The 24,017-nt window shown below is 37.9% G+C and overlaps 1 protein-coding gene across 1 annotated transcript in view; it reads left to right on the top strand.

Annotated features, from left to right (window-relative positions):
* The window catches only part of orb2 (cytoplasmic polyadenylation element-binding protein orb2), a 149,398-nt gene extending 125,989 nt beyond the window's left edge, over nt 1–23,409 (top strand). The window contains exons 4-8 of the mRNA XM_029307117.2: nt 1,284–1,538; nt 1,632–1,744; nt 1,834–2,226; nt 2,510–2,620; nt 2,878–23,409. Of these exons, the coding sequence (XP_029162950.2) occupies nt 1,284–1,538; nt 1,632–1,744; nt 1,834–2,226; nt 2,510–2,620; nt 2,878–2,994 (989 nt within the window). The 3' untranslated portion in view covers nt 2,995–23,409. The remainder of the gene's footprint in view (nt 1–1,283; nt 1,539–1,631; nt 1,745–1,833; nt 2,227–2,509; nt 2,621–2,877) is intronic.
* Nucleotides 23,410–24,017: the final 608 nt, after the last annotated feature.

Genomic DNA, 24,017 nt, shown 5'->3' with positions numbered 1-24,017 from the left:
TTATATCGAGTTCCCGGCGATCTGCTCTCTTTCACGTTTGTCGACTATCCGCCGATTATCCGCGCGAATAATTAATGACCGGGGGCCGCGCGATCTTCCGTGTGCGCCGCGTTGCGTTCCACGTGCATCTGCGAGAGTGCACGCGAGAGATCATCCTGCTCCGAAATGGACGCGCGCGCAAGTTGCCGTCAAATTACCGATATTTACGATGTCGGTCTCTCTTTTTCGACCCCGAGGCGCTCAATTTTCAAAGTCCTTCCCTCTTTTCTCTCTTTATGAAAAATCCATATAATTTGATAATTATATTTAACTGTAATTTGACAATTTAAAGAATATTACACGTAATACACCGTGCATATACAATTACGCATTACGTGAAGTTTTTGAAACGAGGTAAATTAGGGAAGTATTTCTTCTAATAGCTTTAATATCGTCTAAAATAGTTAATACTTGAAAACATTTTTGTCGATATGCAAGTTTGAGTATTGGTCAAAAATCATTTTGAAATATGTGAACACATAATGTAATTTTTTAATTATTTTGTATTTTTAAATTTAGTTTGTATCCTATTTTTATTATCTTTTGCATTTTTATTTATTTAATTTTTAATTGTATTTTTTAATTTATTTATTAATTGTTGTGACATCTCGAATCTCTCAGTTTTAAGAGAATCTCCGCGGGATCAGTCGACCGAAGACTAATCTCCTGAGATTGATATTATAAATATTTATAATGTAATATCCCCGAAACATGAAGTGATTTATTCGTGCGATATTTTAAAGAAATCTTTCCTTTTTTCTTGGCGAGCCTAGATACGAAAAGATTACGTAAACAGCATTATTTATGCTTTTACGAGGCTGTATTTCAACTGTGCAACGTCAAAACTTCCGGTTTCAAAAAAAAAAAAAATTAATGTTATGTCGAAAATGGCTACCATCGCTCTCGTACATAACACGTGATTCTCTCGCAGCTTATTACGTGATTCCGCACAATTGCATAATGAAACATCCGGACGGGGGGAATGAATGTCAGATCCGGACCTTGATTTCCGCGGACGATTTATAACGATCTTTCGTTTCACGCATGTCACTCGAATCGCGCACGTAATTTAAATTTATCGTGCATATCGCATCGTATAAAATCTCGTATTTATTTCTTCTGGCACATCATCCTGTTTTTTTCTCTTTCCGTTAATCTCCTATTAAGGAGATTTACGTGCTTCTTCAAGCACTGTTTTGCCAGAGACCAAGATCGCTCATCGTGGAAATCTTTTTTCTTTCCAGGCAAATCCCCGTTCTTCCCGAGTCTCGAGGAGCAAAGCGGTACCTTGCTAGAAGATCCGAATGCGCCGAGTCAGCTGGACGGCGTCGGAGTAGGCGTCGGAGTTGGCGTAGGCGTAGGCGGCGGCATAACGGCGTCCCAAGCGGCGCCTCTATCATCGCCGAGTCGAAGCAGTCCACACAGTCAGGGCAGTGAAACTGGCGAACGTTTCTCCAGGAAAGTCTTCGTCGGCGGACTACCGCCTGACATCGACGAAGGTACGTTGATCGTCATATATATGTGAGTATGCTGGAAGAATCCTTATCGTGTAGATGAGATTACATGTATAATGTATTTTTTTGACGTGACAGATGAAATCACAGCCAGTTTCCGTCGCTTTGGTCCGTTGGTCGTAGACTGGCCACACAAGGCAGAAAGCAAATCCTACTTCCCACCGAAGGGCTACGCGTTCCTGCTTTTCCAGGTATGTTACGGACATGTATTAAAGTGTTGCAAGTTCGTTATAAAAGATTTATTCGCAATTCATACGATGTTGTCACCCGGTAATTTCAGGACGAGGGCTCGGTGCAGCAGTTGATAGACGCCTGCATCCAGGACGAGGACAAGCTTTATCTGTGTGTGAGCTCGCCCACGATCAAGGATAAGCCTGTGCAGATACGACCATGGCGACTTAGCGACGCCGATTTTGTGCTGGACGCCTCCATGCCGCTGGATCCGCGAAAGACGGTCTTCGTTGGCGGGGTACCGCGACCTCTCAAGGCCGTGGAACTTGCCATGATCATGGATCGGCTTTACGGCGGTGTCTGCTACGCCGGTATCGATACCGATCCCGAGCTCAAGTATCCCAAAGGAGCCGGCCGAGTCGCTTTCAGTAATCAGCAAAGCTACATAGCTGCCATCTCGGCCAGATTCGTACAGCTGCAGCACGGCGACATTGACAAAAGGGTACAGACACGGAAAAATTTTGTTACTGGTTTTCTTTATTCTTATATTTTTATTTATTTTCTATTTTTTTATATTTCATATTTTATTTTTTATATTTTTTTTTGTAAGAGAAGGTGGATAAGATCATAAGTGCGATGAGAGCACGCGATTGGAAGAAAAAAGTGAGTGATTTTTTTGTTTGATTTTTTTTTTTTTATATATAAAGTGTCCGATGACTTTTTACAAATTTTACAAGAGCTTTTTTTGTTCACACTCTTTCACTAATCGCAATTTTTTCAAACAGGTCGAAGTCAAACCGTACGTTCTAGACGATCAAATGTGTGACGAGTGTCAAGGCCAGCGCTGCGGAGGCAAATTTGCACCGTTTTTCTGCGCCAATGTCACCTGCCTACAGGTATATTTAACTGATCGTTTTATAACGCGCAACTCATCACCGTTACTATTAAATAGCAAAAGAGAAGCTGTGAGAGAAATAAAAGTGTGATTCAAATGTTAGATTAACGCAAGGCTACAATTTTAAGATTTTTACATAAATATTAAAGAAGTTTTTCTAATTACAAATATTTTATTAAATTAATAAAAAAAGTTCCATTATATTAATAGAGAAAAAAAAATACAAACTGTTGAATTTATAATATTTTCCGTTTGCAGTACTATTGCGAGCATTGCTGGGCAACTATTCACTCCCGCCCAGGTCGGGAGTTCCACAAGCCGCTGGTGAAGGAAGGCGCGGATCGGCCTCGGGCCGTGCCTTTCCGCTGGTGTTAACCCCAGCTGCGTTGTCCCTAATTATCTCGCAGCCCTAGCTAATTAACTACCACTTCTACCAATATTCCCCACCCTCCCTCACGTGCCCCAACCAACCCTCACCTCCCCCGCCCCCTGCCCTTCTTTCATTACTTACTTATTTACCTACAAGGAACACAGCCTCAAAACCGCTATTACTACTTACGCTATTACCACTCGATCGTCACGTACTACCACTACTCTATTCTACTACCACTATTACTACTACTACTACTACTACTATTACTACTACTACTACTACTACTACTACTACTTACTACTACTACCACAACTATTATTCTACTACAAATTACTACTATTACTACTACTCCACTGCGCTACTACTTCAAGTTATACCGGTTATACTGGAGGAAGAAACCAGCCGCTGCTGCCCGCCAGTCGATGCGGGCTTTCGGCGTCGCTCCGACCTTTGATCTCACATCCGCAATGACTCGCTGACGTGAACGACCGCACCGGTGTCATATCGTCGGATCAAACTTTGTCGGACATTCGGCGGAAGACAGTCGGAACAAAGAGAGTGAGAGAGAACGATCGGAACCACGCCGAGCCGACATCGTCGAGCTGGAAGAAAAAGAAGAAGAGATATATACGCCGAGACACACAGGATTCAGAAAAGGAACGGACACGGATTCTCAGTATATCAATTACTACTCGTACACGTATAATCCTATCTGTCTGCGCTGTAAAATGCACCGGTTCTGTCTGAGAGATCGAGTATCTTAGTTACCGCGAGTCTCTCGAGGAGCGAATTAGCGAGTAAGGGAGGGCCGCCGCCCTCGCCATCGGCACCGATCGTCGGTCGATCCTCCTCGAGTATTTATCGAAATCGTGCCAGCAGCGTGATTGCGATTCGGATCCGCCTCGCGCGTCTCGATCCGCCGCGGATCGTCTCTTCCGGGTTCGACTGCCGCATCTCGAGAGAGAAAAACGGAGGAGTTCCTTGCCTGTATCGTTCACCCAGGTTAGCGGAATTTTTGGCTCCCCGAGTGGACACAGGCGAGTAATTTCTCGGCGAATGTTCCAGAGAAAACTAGTAATGTTTGCGTGATGAATGTATCGTAAGAATTGTGAATACCTGATCTGATGCGAACATGTATGCCAGAGTGAACGAGCAAGAGAAAAAGGGAAGAGAAAATGAGAGTGAGAGTTTGAAAAAGAGCGAAAGAGAGAGAGAGAGAGAGAGAGAGAGAGAGAGAGAGAGAGAGAGAGAGAGAGAGAGAGAGAAACAAGCGCGAGATATCGGAAACCGATATGAGCGGCGGTAGAGAAAACGCGGAAGAGAATGATAGGGAGAGGATAGAGACGACACCGAGAGAGGCCGAACCGTTCGTATTGGATGTTAATCGATAATGAAAAAAGCCACGCTTCAAACTGCTGTGTATTAGGTAATTCTCTGTATCTCACACACACACAGTCTCCTCTAGTTATTAAGAACTTATTAAAAATATGTTACATAGATGCGTTGTGTAATGCGTTTCTCGTGCGGATAAACGTAACCGCGCGCACGTAGGGAGGCACTTAAGAAAATGATTTTTTACTAATTAACTTATTCAAGTGAGAAAGAAAGAGAGAGAGAGCGAGAAAGAGAGAAAGAGAGAGAGAGAGAGAGTAGTGTAGAGGAAAAAACATGCGAAAAAGAAACATAAACGACGGGGAAAACGAGGGTTTAGGGGGAAGAAAAAAAATGTGTCACTTAGATGAAGACGGAAGAAGGGTTGTAAACGGAAATCGTTGAAACCTGTGGAAGTAGTTCAATTTTTGATGCGCGCGCGCGTGCGTGCTTCGGGTGTTGTCCGGGTCTGTCTAGCCTAGTCTAGTCGTATCGGATTCTCTGCCAATATTTTCCCAAAAAACCGGTGCGAGCGACCTTAATGAGCCCTTCGCGGGAAATGAAGCGATCCTCGCGCGCGCAAAAGAGAGAGAGAGAGAGAGAGTCAGGAACAGATGGAAAGAAAAAAAAGAAATTGATCCGTTACTCGTTCGCGGAGAAAGAGGAACAAAGTGCGCGAGAGTGTTTAGGACAAATTTTACACTCTGACTTTACTACTTTATGTGCAATAAACGATCACTCTCCGCACGATATTCACGAGAGACGATCGACAAACGCGAATATCCACGAAACGCGTGCGCGATTCTCCGACAACGTTCGATAATAAGTGGAACGTATCGAATATCCACGTATAGGAACCCATATGTTCCTTTTTCTCAGGAAACGAGCAGCGGATCTTTTCTAGGGTGGAGGGAGGGAGGGAAGGGATATCGTTTTCTCGAAAAAAAAAAAAAAGAAACCAAAGCGATATATAAAAAAATCGTGATTTGCATAGGTGGAAAATTGAAGCAGCGATATATCTAGAATGATCGTACCTAATTATTCTCTTCATACGTCCGATAGATGATTGGAAAGTGTCGCGGCGCGTCTTGAAGGGTCGCGTTTCGCGTGGAACACTATTTAATAGATTCGTATATTATATAGAGCCCGTATGTTGTCGCTCCCTGTACATACATACCGAACCCCCTCTTTTAACCAAGATTAATCAATTAACTGGCGTTTATTAATCGCGACCGCGAGTGTGCACGTTTCTTAATCCCTTTTAAAGTAAACGAACTTCTTCGCTGGGTGTATATAATCAAACGCAATCGCCGTAGTTCAAATTGACGAGGGAGAATGTTAGAGAACGAGGAAAGCTCTCGCACCTCAACCGAGACGCCGTTTATCGCAGATTCTGTTCTCCAAGGTTTCGATATAAGGAGTCTCACGGATGAGGCAAATCGGAGGATCTCCGTAATTTTAAGTCCAACGTTTCCCGACGCGCGATCCTTCTTCACCGAATTCGACAGTTGACCCGGGCAGATTTAATCGTTGGGATTTTTCGACTCGTTTTATCCGCGAAATACAGCTTCCCGAACCGATTCGATGCCATTAGAATCGAAAATGTAAGATATCTTTGGTACATAACGTTAAGATACTTTTGATAACTAAGCAATAGAGAAAATGGAACGTTTGGCACTTAGATACTGGATGTTGGACACCTTCGAGTGACTCTTTTGTTGTGTAAAAAAGCATGTCTCACGCAGTACTTTCGACAATAGCCGGGTCATTCGGTCGACGGTATCGCTTTTTCTCGGGACGGTGAAAGGTCGAGGGCCGGGAAGCGTTGTGCTTCGGGATTAGTATGCAAACGTTGTGTGTTCCGCTTCGTAGATGACAAAAATAAAGCCACATTCTGTACGTAGCAGCATCAGCAGCAGTCGGAAGACGTAGTTTTAACCTCGCATGACGAGTCTCTCTCGCGATACTCTTCTTCTGCACACGTATCGGACTTTGTGCAATCCACGATATACAGACACGCATACACACACGACAAGGCGCACACACACACACACACATATATACACGACAAACAGGCGACCAACGGATCACGAATCGCGACGTCGCGTGCGAATCTAACGAGAAAGGGACAAAAAAACAGAAGTGTAATTTCCACATCTATATATACACATATATTTATTTTTTTGGTACTCCTTTTTGTATATAATCTCGCCGTGTTAGAGATTATAGGCGGCGTTTATTAGAACACCGCGCGCGCGCGGGAGAGAAAACCGCGTTATCATATATAAAGATGAATGGTGCGAGAAAACTAGTGAGAGGCGGCCGCGTTCAACGACGACCCTCCGTCCCTTCTTCTAAAACAAATTTAAAAAAATAAAAAAATAAAAAATACACGTTATTCGACCCGCGAAGACGTGCGCTCGACAGGAGTCGCGTGTAGTAAAAAGGAGAAAACCCAATAAAACAATGAGGAACGCAAAAGAGGAAGGATATTAAACATTGGCAGAGACGGAAGTCGTCGATCTGTTGAGGCGAAACAACGCGGAAGAAAGAAACTCGAAGGATAGAGTAGAAAGTGGAGGACCTCTCGACTGCGACTTGGGGGCAAAAAAAGGGGCAACCGCATTAGGGGGTATATAATTGTACACATATAAATTAGTTGATATAGAGCGAATACAATATTGAATTTTTCTATCCGTTACTATCGCAATATTCTAAATAGACACATTTGAAACCTTTTTCTTACGCACTCGACGAAAGTTCGAATCAATGCGAAAACGGAGATCACACGAGGGAGACTTAGAGAAAGAGGACGCGAGTTTGGGGAAAGGGAGCGAAGAACACGATGATGAGAAATGAAGAATGCGAGCAGTTAGTTAGTGCAATTTTACATACGAGTCATCGTTCTCGTAAATCGTATGAAAGAGAGAGAGAGAGCGAGAGAGAGAGAGGAAGAGACCGGAAATAAGAAAAAAGGGAGAGAGAAAGAGATGGAAAGAATGAGTGGGAGAGAAAGGGTGCGAGTGAAAGAGAGAGAGAGAGATAGCGGCATATAATCTGTGCGGCACATGCGAAGAGTAAAGAAATTGAAACGCGGGCCGCGATGGGGCATATCGCGTGTATTTATCGCGGACAAATTTATATATATATATACATATATATGTATATGAGAAGGCACGCCGGTGCTTATTCGTGTGCGAACCACAAAAGCACGAACCGGCGCAATATATATTAGGCGAAAAATTTTCTTAATCCCACACACTTTTCGCGAACACGCGAGATCGAGGGCGCTCGTACGCGGTCACAACACACACACACACACACACACACAGACGTAGAAAGCATATACATAATACAAGACACGTACACACGCTCCACTAATCGATCGATATAATTGTGTAGCGAAACTTACCTAGGTACCAATTCACCTAAATCAATTGATAACTAAAAAATTATATATATATATTGATATATACATATATTATATACATATAAATATATATTATATATAGAGAGTAGCGTCGTGTTCCAATACTTGAGCGAGCGAGTACTTGGACGAGGACCGAGACCGATTTTTCTAGACAAATTTTTCTATAATGTTCAAAAAACGGATAAAACGCGCGAAAAAAAATGAAATAAGTGAGCGAGAGGAAGGAGGACAAGATGTATCGCCCCCGTTCACGCGAAACGTCGCTTCGGATTCTGTTCCGGAAGTGCGAACGCGCACACACGCGAATTAAGTACACTTAATCTTGACTTCAAAATCCACACGTAATATTCAATTACAAATTACAAAGAGTTTTAGTCTTGAGTACACGATTTTTTTTTTTTTAATTAATAAATTACACTACACATACACGAAAAATAAATCATAAACGCAAGTATATAATCCTTTTTGTGTCACACGCAAATGCACAAGGAAATCGTGAAGAGATTTTAAAAAATATGCAATCTTTTGAAATCACAAACATCCTTCGCACGCGCGTACACACACACACACACACACATACACACAGTGAGCTACGGTCGTGTCTCTATGGATGTCTAGCTAAATGTTCAACTTCACTGTTTGTACTCGGGTCGTTTCGCAGGTTCCCTGATTCCCTTTCGATCCCCCATTCCTCCCTCCAATTGATATTCTCCCATTCTTTACCCCGACATTCATGTCATCTCTTTGTGCGAAACACTTATTTTTGTGCTAGCGATATTTAAGGCGCAACGAAGGGGAAAAGAAGCATTATTATGTATATTCCGTGTTAAAACCGTATGACGTGTCGACGCTCGCCTTTGAGATTTTCGGGAATCGACTAAGATGATCCCGTTCAACCAACGCGAGAAACTATGATCATGTATCCCGAATTTTTACAACACTTTTTCCTTTATTACATCAATTTACATATAATAGATTCTCATTTAATCGATATTCCGAAATTTGGAAGCTGAGAAATATATACAGTTATTATATTTATAATTATAAATGCACGAGGAAATCATAAAAAAATCTATAATCAAAAATTTTTTTACATTAATGCAAATTCGTTTTATATTATGTCGGTTCCCGCAGATCTTTACTCCAAACCGTCGCTGAATAAACTCTTTAGAAAGTCAAGGGTTTCGTGCAGTAAATCCAAAGTACGCGGGAACAAATTTTTTTCTTTACATTTATAGAAACAAAAATTATGCCGAAATTTAGCAAAAATATACGAAGCTTTTGAGTAAATGAGAATAGTCAAAAGTAATTGCAAAGCCATCTCTTTTGAGAAATTTTGTAAATAAAAATTTCAAAAGATTCTTGCACTAAACCCTTCACACAACTCGTGTCTCTACGAAAACATCTAATTTCATAATATTTATAACAATATTTTTTTATTCGGCAATACTTTTTATATATGTATATCGAAAGAGAAAACGAAATGATAATTTGCACGAGATATATTGTCGGGAAGTGAGAAAAGTGGTTACGCGATATTTAAGTGAGTTGATTGTTGTTTTGAAAAGGAATCATTCAAATATCTCGCAAAGAAATGGCGAAGCATGCATATTTTAAGCATATGCGCTCGCGCGACACGAACATATCAATTGCGATCTATCTGATTGATAACAATCGATAAAATTGGACGGAAATGTTATCGCGAGATACGGGAAATTTTTGCATTGTTTATGGATGTGATATGAGAGAGTCTTGATATCCTTTCTTAAATTTTTCTAATTAGAATCTGTTCTATTTAATATTCAAGTTTGTATAAATTAAATTGCATTGTATTTTATAATATTTAAGGCGCGCTGTTATATGTATAGCTAGAATTTGAGCTGTCTTGTTTCGTTATTTGATTGTCAAGACAATTTCTGACTTTTTTTCTTGACGTATGCTTTGAGAAAAAATAAATCACGCGGATTCATTGTAGATGCGAGATAACGTTAAACTGCAAGTTTTTGTGAAAAAGATTTATTTTATACGAAATAAAATTTCACGCTGTATATATTTTTTACTTGAAAATTGAATCTAAGAGAATTATATTTATAATCAATACCTTCATTAGTATCATTAAACGCATTTTCTCACCGGAGAAGCAACTTATCGAAATTCTGATTACTGTAGAGATTCAAAAAAATTCGAGTTCAAGAGTTTGCGTGCGCGGCGAGGAAAGAGGCGAGTAGAGAGAAAAAAATAATTCCGCGACACTAATGGTGTAACATTGTACGCGCATATATACATATGATATAAACATCTCATATAAACGTCTAACTCATTTACACAAACAATACACACACACACATCAATCAAATGGCCCTGCGCAATAAATAAAAAAAAAACAAAGTAACCGCAAAACTACACCCGCAGTACGGAGTTAAACGTTTGAGGTATGCCAGTAACAAAAAAGTAACAACAAAATAATAATATGTTAGGTGTGATTCTTCACCTCCTTTGTAATATGTGTGATAAAGCATAATATATAATAATATAATGACAATTATATAGATTAAATATATATATTATATATATATATATTATATATATATATATATATATATATATATATATATATACATACATATATATATATATATAAAAGTACACTAATATATATAATTGATAATAACGATTGAAATATATCTAATATATTGTGACAGACTTTGAAAAAAAAAAGAAACGGGATGTAATTGAAATTAGAAAAATGGATATTGCGCGATACGACAGTAAAAAGTGAGAGAAAGAGTATAAAAAAAAGAGTGAATACGGAAAAGAGGCAAGCGCGTAATTAATAAGACACGTGGCGCGCTTGATCGCACGTGATCAGACACGTAGGGGTTGCGATCGGACCCATTTCCGGTTCGCTCGAGCTCAAGCGGACCTACTGTCGTTCAAGTAATGCGCGTACAATTAAAGAGACGAGCGTAAAAAAAAAATACACACATTAATAAAAGTGAAAAAATGTGGGAGGGAACGAGTAACAATGGTAGTCATTTACGATAGATTTGTATTTTTCAGTGTTGAAAAGTTTTTTATACCGCTGTTATATTCTTGTCTAAATATCTTAGTTCAGAGAAGTTTGCGCGAGTGCGTGTATATGTGCGGAACGTTTCTGTGTATCTGCATGTTGCGGGTCCGTGTATGTTCTGTGTGTGTGTGTATATGTATGTGTGTATGTATGTATGTGTGTGTGCGAAGCAAGGGGGTAGCGTTGCGGAAGAATAGGAGAGAAAGAAAAGGAATAATGGGGTGTAGAGAGACGGAAGTAATCTAGCGAGAAAAGTGCCGAGATATAGAGGAAGGTGATTTATTCGCAGAAAATCGACGAAAATACATCAGCGAAAGAGCGTATGCGTAATTATGCGTAAATTTCTTTTTTTTTTTTATCGAAGTGGGAAATCCTGACGCAAGGATTCGTGTCGCTAATGTCGAAGGAAATCGAGATCATTAAGAGAGAAAAGCAAAAAAAGTGTATGATTTATCGAAAAAAAAAAGAAAAAAAGAGGCTCGATTTTCACGATCCCTTGCGTTGGGTCTTTCCTCGAGACGTGTCTTTGTGCGACAAAGGTGATCTCGAGGAACGCTAGAATAATTGTCGAAAGATCGAAACTGCGCGAGAAAGGTGCGTGACATACGTAGGATCCTATAACTGCTTGAATCATTATGCGAGAGAAAGAAAACTGTAAACCGCGTACACCTCCTGCTCACCCTCTGATGTACCGTTTTCCGAGTATGATTTAATTAATTTTTATTTTTTTAAATAAAGTTATTCTTATATTTTACGAGATGCTATTAGATAAATCTTATATATAGTGTTTTTTGTAAATAAGCGACACAGATCTTTTTGCTCTTTGTTTTTTCTTTTTATATCTATACACATATACATATACATATATGATCGAGTCAAAAAAAATGGTACAACACACTTTTTCGACGTGTGATAAAATTAAGTTTCTTATAAAATCATACTAATAGCTTATTACAGAAAATCATCTATTAATTTTATAATCGAAAAATGATTGCATAGGTTTAATTACTTTGCTTGATCATACACGTATACATGTGTATGTGTGTGTATGTACATGTGTGATTGGTTCAACGTGATGACAGTGGATAATTTCACTTTTTAAAGATTTGACAAGCAATTTATCTTGCACTAAATTTATTAATATCCTCGAATTCTCGAAGAAATAGATAGATCACTCGCTGTTACAGATGAACCTTTCGCGTTTATGTATACGTAGACGTAATAGATGACACACATATACATGCACGCACACATATACAGAGACCAACATCTCGCTGTCGACCGGCGCCAACGTGGGAGACAATGTAAAATGAATTTTGTAAATTTTTATTATAAAACATCGTCCGTCTCTCCGCTCTTCCACGTGCGCGCGAAACCGCACGTCGGACCGGTTTAACGAGATTTCGGTTTCGAAGCGCGTAGGTGCCCTTTTTTTAATCTGCCTCCAACGAGTCGATAGACGCCGTGGAGTGCCTTCGCCTTTTCCTGCATTATGCGAATCGACGAACGTCGTCGACGAGAGAGTCGGCATCAATCGACATCATCACATACGACGACGGTCGATTCTCACTATTAGTTCGAAATATTATTATTCCGCAACACTATCGACATTGCGATTTATACTGCGATTTATCAGATTAAGATTATTCGTATTATTATTACTATTATACTATTATTATTATTACTATTATTACGATAGAGTCATTATTATAGACATTTCTCTTACGTACCAAAGAAGTAGAATACGTCGGAATGCATACACACACACAATCAGTCAAACATACACACACATACACACAGACTCAAGACAGATAAGTTCAAAGGCCGAGCAAAAAATGGGAACGAGAGGGAGCTTCGTCGACATCGGAAACCTGATCGAAATTCTCTCCTCGATTCCGTCGGGTACGTCAGTCAGTTTTTGTTACCCGAACGATGAAGTCTTGAGCGCGAAATCTTGAGATTTTTCCGACACAGACGCGATACGAATTTACTCGAGATGAAGGGATATTATGCTGTTCTGCGCATTTGATGTGATCGCGCTAAGACGATGCAGTAGGAAATGAGATATGACCAAGATTCGTAAGATTCATTTTCGGTACAATCGCATATTTAAAGAGCGAACTTAATAAATTATATAGTCCTCTTGCGTGTATTAAAATTTCTTGAAGAAAGATTCCCGAAAGACACCGTAAAATCTAAAAGTCGCGACAATCGGCTTTTGAAATCTGATTTATCACGCGTCTTTTGAATCCTCGCGTTATTCGAATGAAACTCTTTTCTTCTCTTATTTTATCTTTTTCCTTATATATTAATCGATTATTGGGTACATGTTGAGAGCGAGGTGAGGCCGCCCTTGTGTTCGCGGCTTAGCCGATCGCGTGCTTAGTATAATTCGAATTAAATGTAGACTTGCGTAATATTGCGTAAGAGAAAGAGAGAAAGAGAGTGTGTGTTTGACAGAGAGCGATAAGCTTAAATAATTATTAAACGGAAAATTTCTTGGAGCGTACGAAGGTAACGCGACAAGAATAAAACGCTAATTAGCGAGCAGCTGGGCGCAGTGCAATGAATTGTGTAAAACGGTAAACGAGGGGAGAGCGAAAAAAAAGCGACGAAGGATACGACGACGTTCGTTCCTGTATATTTTTCGTTCTTTTTTTTTTTTTTTTTTTTAATTCCTTTTTTCTTTTCTTTTTCGAAGGCGACGATTCCGAAAACGGATGCGCCCGGGTGTTGAGTATAATAAACGCGCGAAAGGATATAGCGAAATCGGAGGTGCTCCAGTGTCCCAGAGGCGGGCAAAACGAAGAGAGGTATGTGCTCTTGGAGAAGGAAAAGTGTCGGGAAAAAATCTTGCTCGAGATTCTCCGAGGAACCCGAGGGGGTCGAAACCTCGAATCGATCCCATCCCTTCCTCTCTGTATGTATTAGCGATTCGCTGTCCCTTTCTATAGATGATAGTGATCCTCTCTTATCCGTAGCACCAGAGAAACGGAGAGAAGGTGAGAAATTAAGTTGATCTTCGGGCTCATCGGTGCGTGAGCCCGAAATTAGTCGAATTACTTCTATTGCGAGGAAAAATTGAAAAAAAAGCAGATATTATAGTGTCCCTTAATAGGTGCGAAAGTAGCGTGTTTTCTAATACTATTCTCGAATTTCTACGAAACCTCGATTTTAGCGAATCCTGTACCTGCATTAACTAGAAAAAAAAAGTGAAAAGAACTCCCGCGACGGCGTGGGCGGTTTTTTTACATAATATAGAATTGAAGTGCCGCGTCGAAAGGGAGAGCGAGCGTTTCGTCATCGTGTATTTCGTCAAGTATTTGTAGAATCGGCTTATTGTTATTAATCTTTAATATATATATTTTAAAAAAATATATATATATATATTTAAAATATATAAATATATATATATATGTATATATATATATATATTGTCCTAAGCGTGTAATTGTGAATACGAATATTTCTATGATCTTGTAATATATAAATTATATATACGCAATTATATGCAATTAATACCGGGGAAAAAGTCGGAGATGCAACTTTTACGTAATGAGTTATATAGTTACCATCACGCATTGGAATGATTACCGCACCGCACATGGGCTAATTTTTTTCAGAATGCTTGTATGTATGTGTGTATATGTTTCTCTCAGTGCGTGAGCCGTCAGGCTCGCTAATAAAATGTCTATTAATCTTCCGCATGTGACACAATGTATGCGTGCGAGTGTGTATCTGTATGTGTGTTTTGCCCACCTCTGAGTAACCCTGGCTATAATCTGTGTCCCACGCGAACGCGATTCTCTTTTTCTTGATTTTTTTTTGTTTTTAATGCGAATCAATCAAAGCCGAGTGGGATAATTGCTTACCTCTCGCAATAAAAGCTTATTGCGTTGATCTTTTCTATTAACTTTTGTTGAAAAGTGCAAGTAATTTTCTATTTGATCTTCTACGGATTTTATATAAATTAGATATTATAGAGAAATTTTATCGAGTGATGAAAGCGTTATATACGTTTTTTTCGATGAATCGAGTTTTAAATTGCTTTCTATTTTCTGTTGTATAATTAAAATTTTCGATATTACATTCTCTCCGTTTGAACGACACTTTCTCGCGTTTTGCGTGGCTAATCGTTTCCTGATTTCGACGTGTTTCTCGAGAATAAAAGGTGTATCTGAATAAAATATTCTTAAGAGAAAAAGAAGGTTACGAAAACTCTAAAGAGAAAAAAATTTCAATATTAAAAAAAAATACTCTTACGATTAATTAAATGTTTTCACGAGATATATTTAAAATCTTTAGGAAAAATAAATAAATGGTATTTTCAAAGCATTTAAAACTTATAACAGAGTTTCAAAATTAAAAATTAAATGTTCAAAAAAAAAAGGATAAACTATTACGATTAGTTACGTTTTTCACGAGATATTTTAAATCTTTAGAAAGATATGATAGACGCGATATTTTCTCAAAGCATTTAAGATTTAACTCGACTCTCATAAGGGAAAGAGTCTGAAAGCTCCAATGTCGACGAATTTCGATGGAGATAGCGAAATTACCGCGGGATTACATCGGGGACACGATGATCCCGTGGATGTAGCGAATGACAAAATAATTATATCTTTTAGAGAGCGTAAATCGTCGCGTCCGATCAGGCTAATCGCGATAGTATTTCGCGAGATTAAAGATCGTCTCTCTTTATACAATCGATCGATATATTATTATATATATTATATATATATACACGAAATGTATGCACACTATACACGACGGCGAAAGTATTCGCGCGTGTTACACAACCATAAATTACACACATTCCCGATACATTCGCGACACACTTACATGAAATACACGACACCCACGTGTCACTTCTTATTTGAGTGATATGACGATAACTAACGTATATAGTAGGCTCTTCGTTTTTTTAACGTGTACATTTTCAGAGGATATTTGAAATTTTGTGATTACGCGTATTTTAGAATATTGAGGCACAGAAGGGAGAAAGAGAGAGAAAGGGATGAATGCAAGGGGGTGAAAGAAGAGATTCGACAGAGAGAAAGAGTCGAAGGGAAAAGTATGCTCGATGCCGATTTATTGATTATCCTTAGCAGCTAGCGTGTAGCGTATCGATATTGATATATAGAGATACTAAAATGATTAAAAAAAAATCACGAGCGCGCCCGCGATTTTATTAAGTAGAGAAAATAAAAAAAAAACAGCGGGGGAATATATATATATATATATATATATATATATATTATTATTATTATTAAAAATAAGAGAAAAACGCGGCGCGCGATCTCGTTGCTAGCCAATTTGCTCCTATACCAGTCCTTTTTGTACCAGTTCTTTTTTCTAAATAATATCTCTTTATATTGTAATATGTATTCTATATATGCTTAGAAAAAACGAGAGAGACTTTTGTATTAAACACGCGACACTCGATGCGCGCGTCCATCACGAGACACGAGTTAAATTAGTAGCGAATTTTTTACGACCGCCGAGAGACGATCAAGAGATTCTCGTCGGGTCGATTGATGATCTTAGCTCATGAACGTAGGCGTTCCTTCAATGCTACAATCGTGACGAATAATAATAATAATAATAATAATAACAATTATAATTATATAAATAAGAGTAATAATGATCAGACACACACACACACACACACACACATACACTTGCAGATAGAACCTTCGGACAGACGAGGATAGAATTTCGTTGTCAAAGCGACAATACGCTGTCCTAGTCGTTGATTGTCGATCGAATTACCGTGAAATATCGCGGATCGATCAACGAGTGGATCATTCGTTTCACGATATTTACGGCTGTGAAATGCGACAGACATAATATGCAGTTTGACATACATTATTCGAGGCTCGAGCAACACGGATGTCTAAGAAAGTTGGAGAATTTTCGTCTTTTATGGCATTTCTCTGAAAGTTTGTTTTGTCTGTAGAACATTGCTCTACGAAAATAATATACTATTGATAATAAAAAGTCTGGGATATAAATCGAACAGAGAGAAGACATTTACACACAAACACACACATATCCGGTGAGCGCATTTTCGAAGCCGAGCTGTTTTTTGTCAGCGGTTGAAAATCGTCGTAATTTCTCGTCGCAAAATCGTATCCATCCGTGAAATAGCGAATTCCTTCATTTGCGAGAAATTTCGTAGCGTGTCACCGTCAGGACGCTCGAATTTTGCTGATGGAAAATCGATATTCTTATTATCACCTCGTGAAATGACTTCGATTCCCGCAGAAATTATGTCGCTCTTTCAATAGCTGACAGATTTTTCAGCTCACCGATGTTTCTAACGATTCGACGAGAAGAAGAGAAAGGGGGTGGGATCTGGAGGGTGTCGACGAGGGGAACAAATGAAGCAGCCTTTTTCGTGCATTAGATATTTTTTTATATGACGGTCGTGCGTTTTGCGAGAAAACACGCGCGAATTCTCGACGCTGCGTTCTTCGGGACAATGTAGGAGGAAGGGAGGAAAATGGAGAGAGAAAGAGAGAGAGAGAATCCTAGGGGAGGAACCGAATGATATATAGTGATGACATGATGTGAGTGTGTATGTGTGTGAAGGACGAATGCAAAGTGAATGAGTCGAATCGTGAGGATGAGAAGAAAGGGAAACGCGATAATCTAGGATGATGATTTTTTACCTTTTTCTAAAATTTGTCAATCGATTTAAGGTGTTAGCACACATGTTAATGTTCGATATAATCGCGGATTTTGAAAGCGAACGCGTTTGTTTGGCAGAATCAGAAATTTTATGCAGCGTGAGTGAAGAATCCGAAATAAGAGAAAGGAATGCGTGACAACAAAAGGAAAGAGTGAATGCGAAAGGAGCAATTCTTCATTAATTATGCACACATACATCCACACACACACATACACATACATACACCTAGCAAAAAATACGTCACAGAAATATATTTTTAGTTTTAACATATGAGAAGGGGAGGGAGGGATTATTATATGTCTAATTACTAGTTTTTTATCAAGGCGAAACATAAATCTTCCGGATCTCATTTTCCAAGAAAGGTGATAATTTTGATTCTTCGTGATTTTCTGTTTTTTTTTTTTTTTGTGTTCACATTCGTGATCACGAATTTATTTCGTGAACAGAAGTGACTTTAAAATGCGAAAATCAGGTAATGATCGCGTTATTCAATCGTGCGATTAAATGTAGCAATTAAAAAAGCGCTCTATATTAATATGTTTCTCGCATACGATAGCGATAGCATCGCTGATATATCTTTTTGTAGGAACTCTATGTTTTAACATTTTACACTGTCACATATATAATGGAACTGTAACAGCACCCACCGTGTCAACCGAACGTATGATGAATACTAGTAGGTTTGATATTACATATGAGAGGAAGAGAAGAGAAATTATTTAAAAAAATTTTTTTAGATCTATATCTTTTACATCTTTTTGTTATCGAAATTATTATTTTTGATAGTTGTATTAATGCGGGCGCTTTAAATGATTATCTATTTTTCTGATTAATAAGTACTTTATTAATTTAATAAATGAAATATACCACACAATATCTCACAACACGATATATCTATATATCTTATAGTAGGAAATAGTAGAAAAACATTTTTTTTATCTATTCGTCGTCACATTGTTGTTTACTCTTGATGTTTGTATTAACGTGCGATCTAAATCATTATCTCTATCTTTTTAATTTTAACAAAACTTTAATAATTTAAGTAATTTAATATATATAAATGGAATATTATAAATTAACAATTATATTTTATAAAATAATATCTCTATTTTTTTAATTATAACAAAAATTTAAAACTTTATTAATTTATATAATATATAAACAGAAATACACTATATATATAAATTGTCGATTATATTTTATAAGAATATTTTATAATGTAAAATATTTTTTATTTGTACGAACTATATGTTAAACACGAGACACGAGAATCTCGTGAAATGGAAATAGAAATGCATTGTATATTATATCGTGCGACTATGTAATTTTCGAGCTCCCGTCATTGTTAACTAATAGCGCAGTATTATTTATTCATAGAGACGGCCATCTATTCGCATACTCTTCGATCGAGGAATCGTGTAATTTGTATCATCGACGAAATCGTGAAGACGATCCATTTGCATCGATTTTGTCAGACGAGATACATTTTCTATTAATTTTGCAAAAATCTCCACTCTTTGTCGATCGCATCTTTTGATCGCTCCTGTCTCAACTATGCTCAATTTACCCAATTAACTTTTTAGCATCGTTCGTACTCGTTGTTGGCGTAGAAACGAGAATACAATCTAGTAGCCGAAGGGATACTCTCGAGGAGCAATAGAGTCCTTTAACGATTTTTTCCACGTTCCCTTCCGCTCGCACGTATTTATCAATTTGAAAAAGGACAGATTCCTGATATAATCAAAGACGGCATTACATTGATCATTCGAATTAACGATTCACTTAGCGATTTTTCGATTCTCGAGGACATTATAATGACTTTTGCCAACTTCAATTCTAAATTTAGATCGAGAGCAAAAATCTTCTATAGATCAAGAGAGTCGAAAGACTCAGGATTAAAAAAGAATGTAAGAAAATAATTTTTACTTAAAATTAATAGGATAATATACGACGTTGAAATATTGAAATAACTTTTGAAATCACAAAACAATTTTTTTCTTTACGATTTTCTTTCCGCAGGGATTTAGACCTCAAGTTCTAGATCGACTGCGGTGCACAATTTTCGACTTTTTCGTATTGATTAATCTCCCGCGAGAACCGCGATAGTCTACAATTAATCGGAAGGAAAGATTGAAGAGCCGCTCATTGACGCATAAAAGCACAAATGCATAAATGCGAAAGCGACGCGTATCTTCGCTTCGACGGCGACTCCTCGTTTTTCTTGCTTTCCTTCGAAAACTCGCTCGAGTCTCGTCCGGAGGAAGCCGACGAATGATAGGAAATTTAAATAGAAAATTCATGAAAAAAAAAAACCGAAAGATAGAGAGAGGGGAAACGTGCAAAGTATCCTACGAGAGCCACCGCACCAGGCCAACAAACCAAGCAACCCACGCAATACATACATACATACATATATATATATATATATATATATATATGTATATATATATATATATATACATATATCTCTTTCGGGGTCGACAGAACCTTCGTAAATGTAAAACATAGTCGTAATCGTTTGATAATCGTAGCTTAATTAGCGTGTAACACATAATAGAGTTTATTTTTTGGTCGCAGAATATTGTTATAAATATATTAGCCGAGAGAAGTGCGAGAGGGACATTTTATGTGTGTGCTTGTGTACCTGTGCGTATTCGTGTGTATATGTGAAACGAAAGAAAAAGAGGAAAAGATATTCGAAGACGAACGTAAGAATAAAAAAGATTGGAAACGATCTGTAATCGGGCGTATGCGAAAATCACGTGTGTGATGCCTGTGTACCTACGTGTTGTATACGTGTTTGTTTCGTGCATGATGCAACGAACGAGTGCGCGCGCGTTTCATTCAACGTGTGAATGTCAAATGAAAATTACTAATTGTGTGTGCGATTCCGCGCGATAATGTAAAGCAGCCGCTACGACAGATATAGATCTTTCGCAACAGCGCGTATCCGGTAAACGCTAAACGTGTCAAATGATAATGATAAAGAGGATCTAGGATGAAAATTCTACTGCGCTAGAAGATATGATGCTAATTAATTGACTTTAGCGTTCACCGTGTACGAAATATACGGTATAACAGGAAGATGAGATTTGACGTTTCTTATCGCGACGATTCGACGATACTTGACCGTCGGAATTTTTTCCGGATATCGCGAATCGCGATTTTGAACGAGCTGCTATTTAACGAACGCTCGTTTGTTTTTTTTTAACGAAAGATCATATGAACGGCTTTTAACGATCACGCTCGGCGATAATTGGCGAATGGTCAGAGTTCCCGCGCATTTAGCGCTAAATAGCGATTTCTCTGGCTCGCGCGCGTGTATCTAGCAATTTCTCGCGTTCCAGATGAATGATAAAACGCGCGGAACGGATAAATATTTCCGGATGAATACGGAAGAAAAACGTAGACTGTCTTTCTTCCCTGTATACGCGAACGTTTGCCGCTCGCTCCAGCTGATCGTTCGAATCGCGCGGAGGATATATATCGTGGCATTAATAACGTTAAGATATAGCGGGCATATAAAAGCGAGAAGGGCCGTGATGCGTGCGGGTTTCGCGTAGGGTAAGCATGACCTGCTGTCATTGCATTATGAAGATCGTATAGCTCGCATAAATGCTTTTTGAGGATTTTATCGAATTATATATTCTTCGCGGAAGAGATCAAACATTCATTCATTTGCGCGACTTTTCTCGATTTGTAGCGAGAGATTTTTTTATGAATCTTCACGATTGCAAATCCCGTGAGTTTATATGTAGTAATAATATTTAATATATGATTTTTCTAGTTCTTCTTTCTTAGGCTAAAGCGATCACGACATGACATGATGCAGTTGCAGCAGGGCAGAAATCATCTTTGCGTTGATATATATGCGTATACATAAATAAATGTATGTACATATAAAGAAATGTATAGACCTGCGAAAAAAAAAAACAGAATGTGAGAGAAATGTGAGAGTGAACGAGAAAGACAGAAAGGAAACGCGAATAATAAATGAACGGAAGAGGATACTGTTGTCAAATACATGCACAGGATGGACCATTGTCACGCAATATTTCGTTAATGATAGATATGTTCGGAAGAAAGAAGGAAAATTCGAATTTCAAATTTCGATATTGCAAGAGTTTTTAATAAGAAAGCTTTTTTTGAAACTTGCAAATTTTTTGGTTGCCATTATTTTGATTAATAAAAGAACTATTGGACCCACAATCATGTTATGTGTAAAACTTTTTATTTGATTCGTTAATAAATATGTGTTATATTTTACACATTCTATGTGTACATAAAACAATGATTGTGGATTAGATAAATATTATTAATATTATTCGAAAATTTAGTTTTAATTTTACAGAATAAGTTTTAAAAATTGAAGAGAAAATGTATCTGTCATTAGTTGAACGATCAGTGATAATGGGACATCCGATGCCGATGTATATGTACGTAGGCAACGATATATTAATATATTTATTAATTATTGGCGCGCGCGACATCCTGTTAGGACGATTTTCCACAAGGAAAAAGGATCCTTTGGGAAAGTCATTTGCGGCGGCGCGTTCCGACCCGTCTCGTTGGAACAATTTATCAGTAGGCTCGTACTTTCATGCTCGTTTCTCGGTCACATGTATACACATATACACTCGGTAACACATATAAAACACACAATTACACGCATACACTATTATAATTACTCAAAAATAACTTGTACTATGTAACTATTACTATTTTTATGAATTTTTGTACATTTTTCTAATTATTTTGTATAATAATCGTTAGCGGAAAGAGAGAAAATGGCAGAGTCTGGTACCCACCTCCCCAAAAAAGTGTTCAAAGCGGAGAAAAGGAGCTACATCGACGACGAAAAGAAACGTAGAGAAAAATGATTAAAAAAAAAAAAAAGAAATTTCGGTGTGTGAGTGTGCGAATGTGTTTATGCGAGTCGTGTGCGAACGTATGCGCGCGATCATCGTGTGCACATGATCATATTTGTGAGTATGTATGTAAAGAGAGAGAAAGGGAAAGAGAGAAAGAGAGATAGAACGACGAGAGGAATGAAACATAACAAAAAAGTATGCAAAAGGGATAGCGTGCACGAAATTTTGTGAAAGTAGAAAAGAAGAAAAGGAGAGAGAAAGAGAAAGAAGAAAAAAAGGAGAGAAAAAAGAAGCCGCGACTGTCGACAATGTAGTCCATCGTTTGTCTGTGTAATCTTGTCTTAATCTGTCTCCTTGTCTGTCTGTCGGTTTGCCTGTCTGTCTGTCCGTACTGTGTTTTATCAGGGGAGGAGAATTCGTTAAGATCCTAAAGACGTAGTGTTAATTTTTCTCTGGATCTATGACGATGATGACGACGATAATGATTTTTATGTTTTGTATCAAAAAATGAAAAAAGAAAAAACGCGCGTGTGCGCGCGCGATGAAATTTCTTCGCAACAAACCTACTAAAAGGTATATGTATGTGTGTGTATATGTAAATGTACACATACACACACAAATATATTTTGTAGGAAAAAACGAGAGAAAGGGGAATAGAAAGAGAGCGATACCGACCGAAAGGAAAGAGAGAGAGAGTGAGTAAGAGGGTGCAGAAGTATTGGGGAAATATAATTAAAACAAAAAATACGGTTAAATGATGTTCAAAATGATAACGATAAAAACAAAAGGAAAAGATAGAGGCGGAGAGGATTTAATCTCGCGGCTCTTATTAAGCAGGCGCTGCGAAAGGTCGAAAAAAAAGATGTGTGGAAAAAAGATCTACTTCGTATTTGACGACGTGTTTGTTATAATTATAAGAGAGTCACCTTTTCTTTTTTTCTCAAAATGAAATGCTATAAAATAGATCAATTCTTTCATGGATACGGAGTCTCCTGTTGCTTTCGTCCAATCCGTTTCCATTCCACGAGAAGTATTTAATATCCGACTCGGAGCAAAGCTAGATAAAAAGTAGCGTAAAAGTTCGCCATTCGTAAGATTTGTCTGGGGTATGATTTAAAATAAATAGTACAAAATTATAGAATCTATATTTGTTCAGAATTATATCAGATTTAGTTTATATTGTTACTCCGAGTCGTTCGAATCTATAATACTTTCTGTCCTCTATTCCTCAACGAACGTTCCCAAAAAATATAATGCCTCGAATGCAGAGTCTCTGCGAACCAAAAGACATGATCGCGCGCGATATAGTTCGTACTATTACTATTCTATTCTCGATATTTATGTGCAATTTTTCGATTTTGTTTGTTTCGACCCTTTTTAGTATTTTAATAAATGAGTTTGTTAAAAATAAGTTGATATTTTATTTATATTACAACTTTTCTTTTTCTTTTGTTTTTTTTAATAGTAATATTATATTAAATCGCTCTAGAAATATTATGTTAAGATAGGATAGATAATATATCGCAAGATAATTGTTCCAATAGTTTTACAACCGAATGTTTGATATGCTTCGATAAAGCTAAAGGTAA

The sequence above is a fragment of the Nylanderia fulva genome, unplaced genomic scaffold (assembly GCF_048542155.1).
Source record: "Nylanderia fulva isolate GAGA-0341 unplaced genomic scaffold, ASM4854215v1 Scaffold7, whole genome shotgun sequence".
Lineage (NCBI taxonomy): Eukaryota > Metazoa > Arthropoda > Insecta > Hymenoptera > Formicidae > Nylanderia > Nylanderia fulva.
Note: the sequence above shows the minus strand (reverse complement) of the source record. Positions and strands in the feature narration are given on the sequence as shown.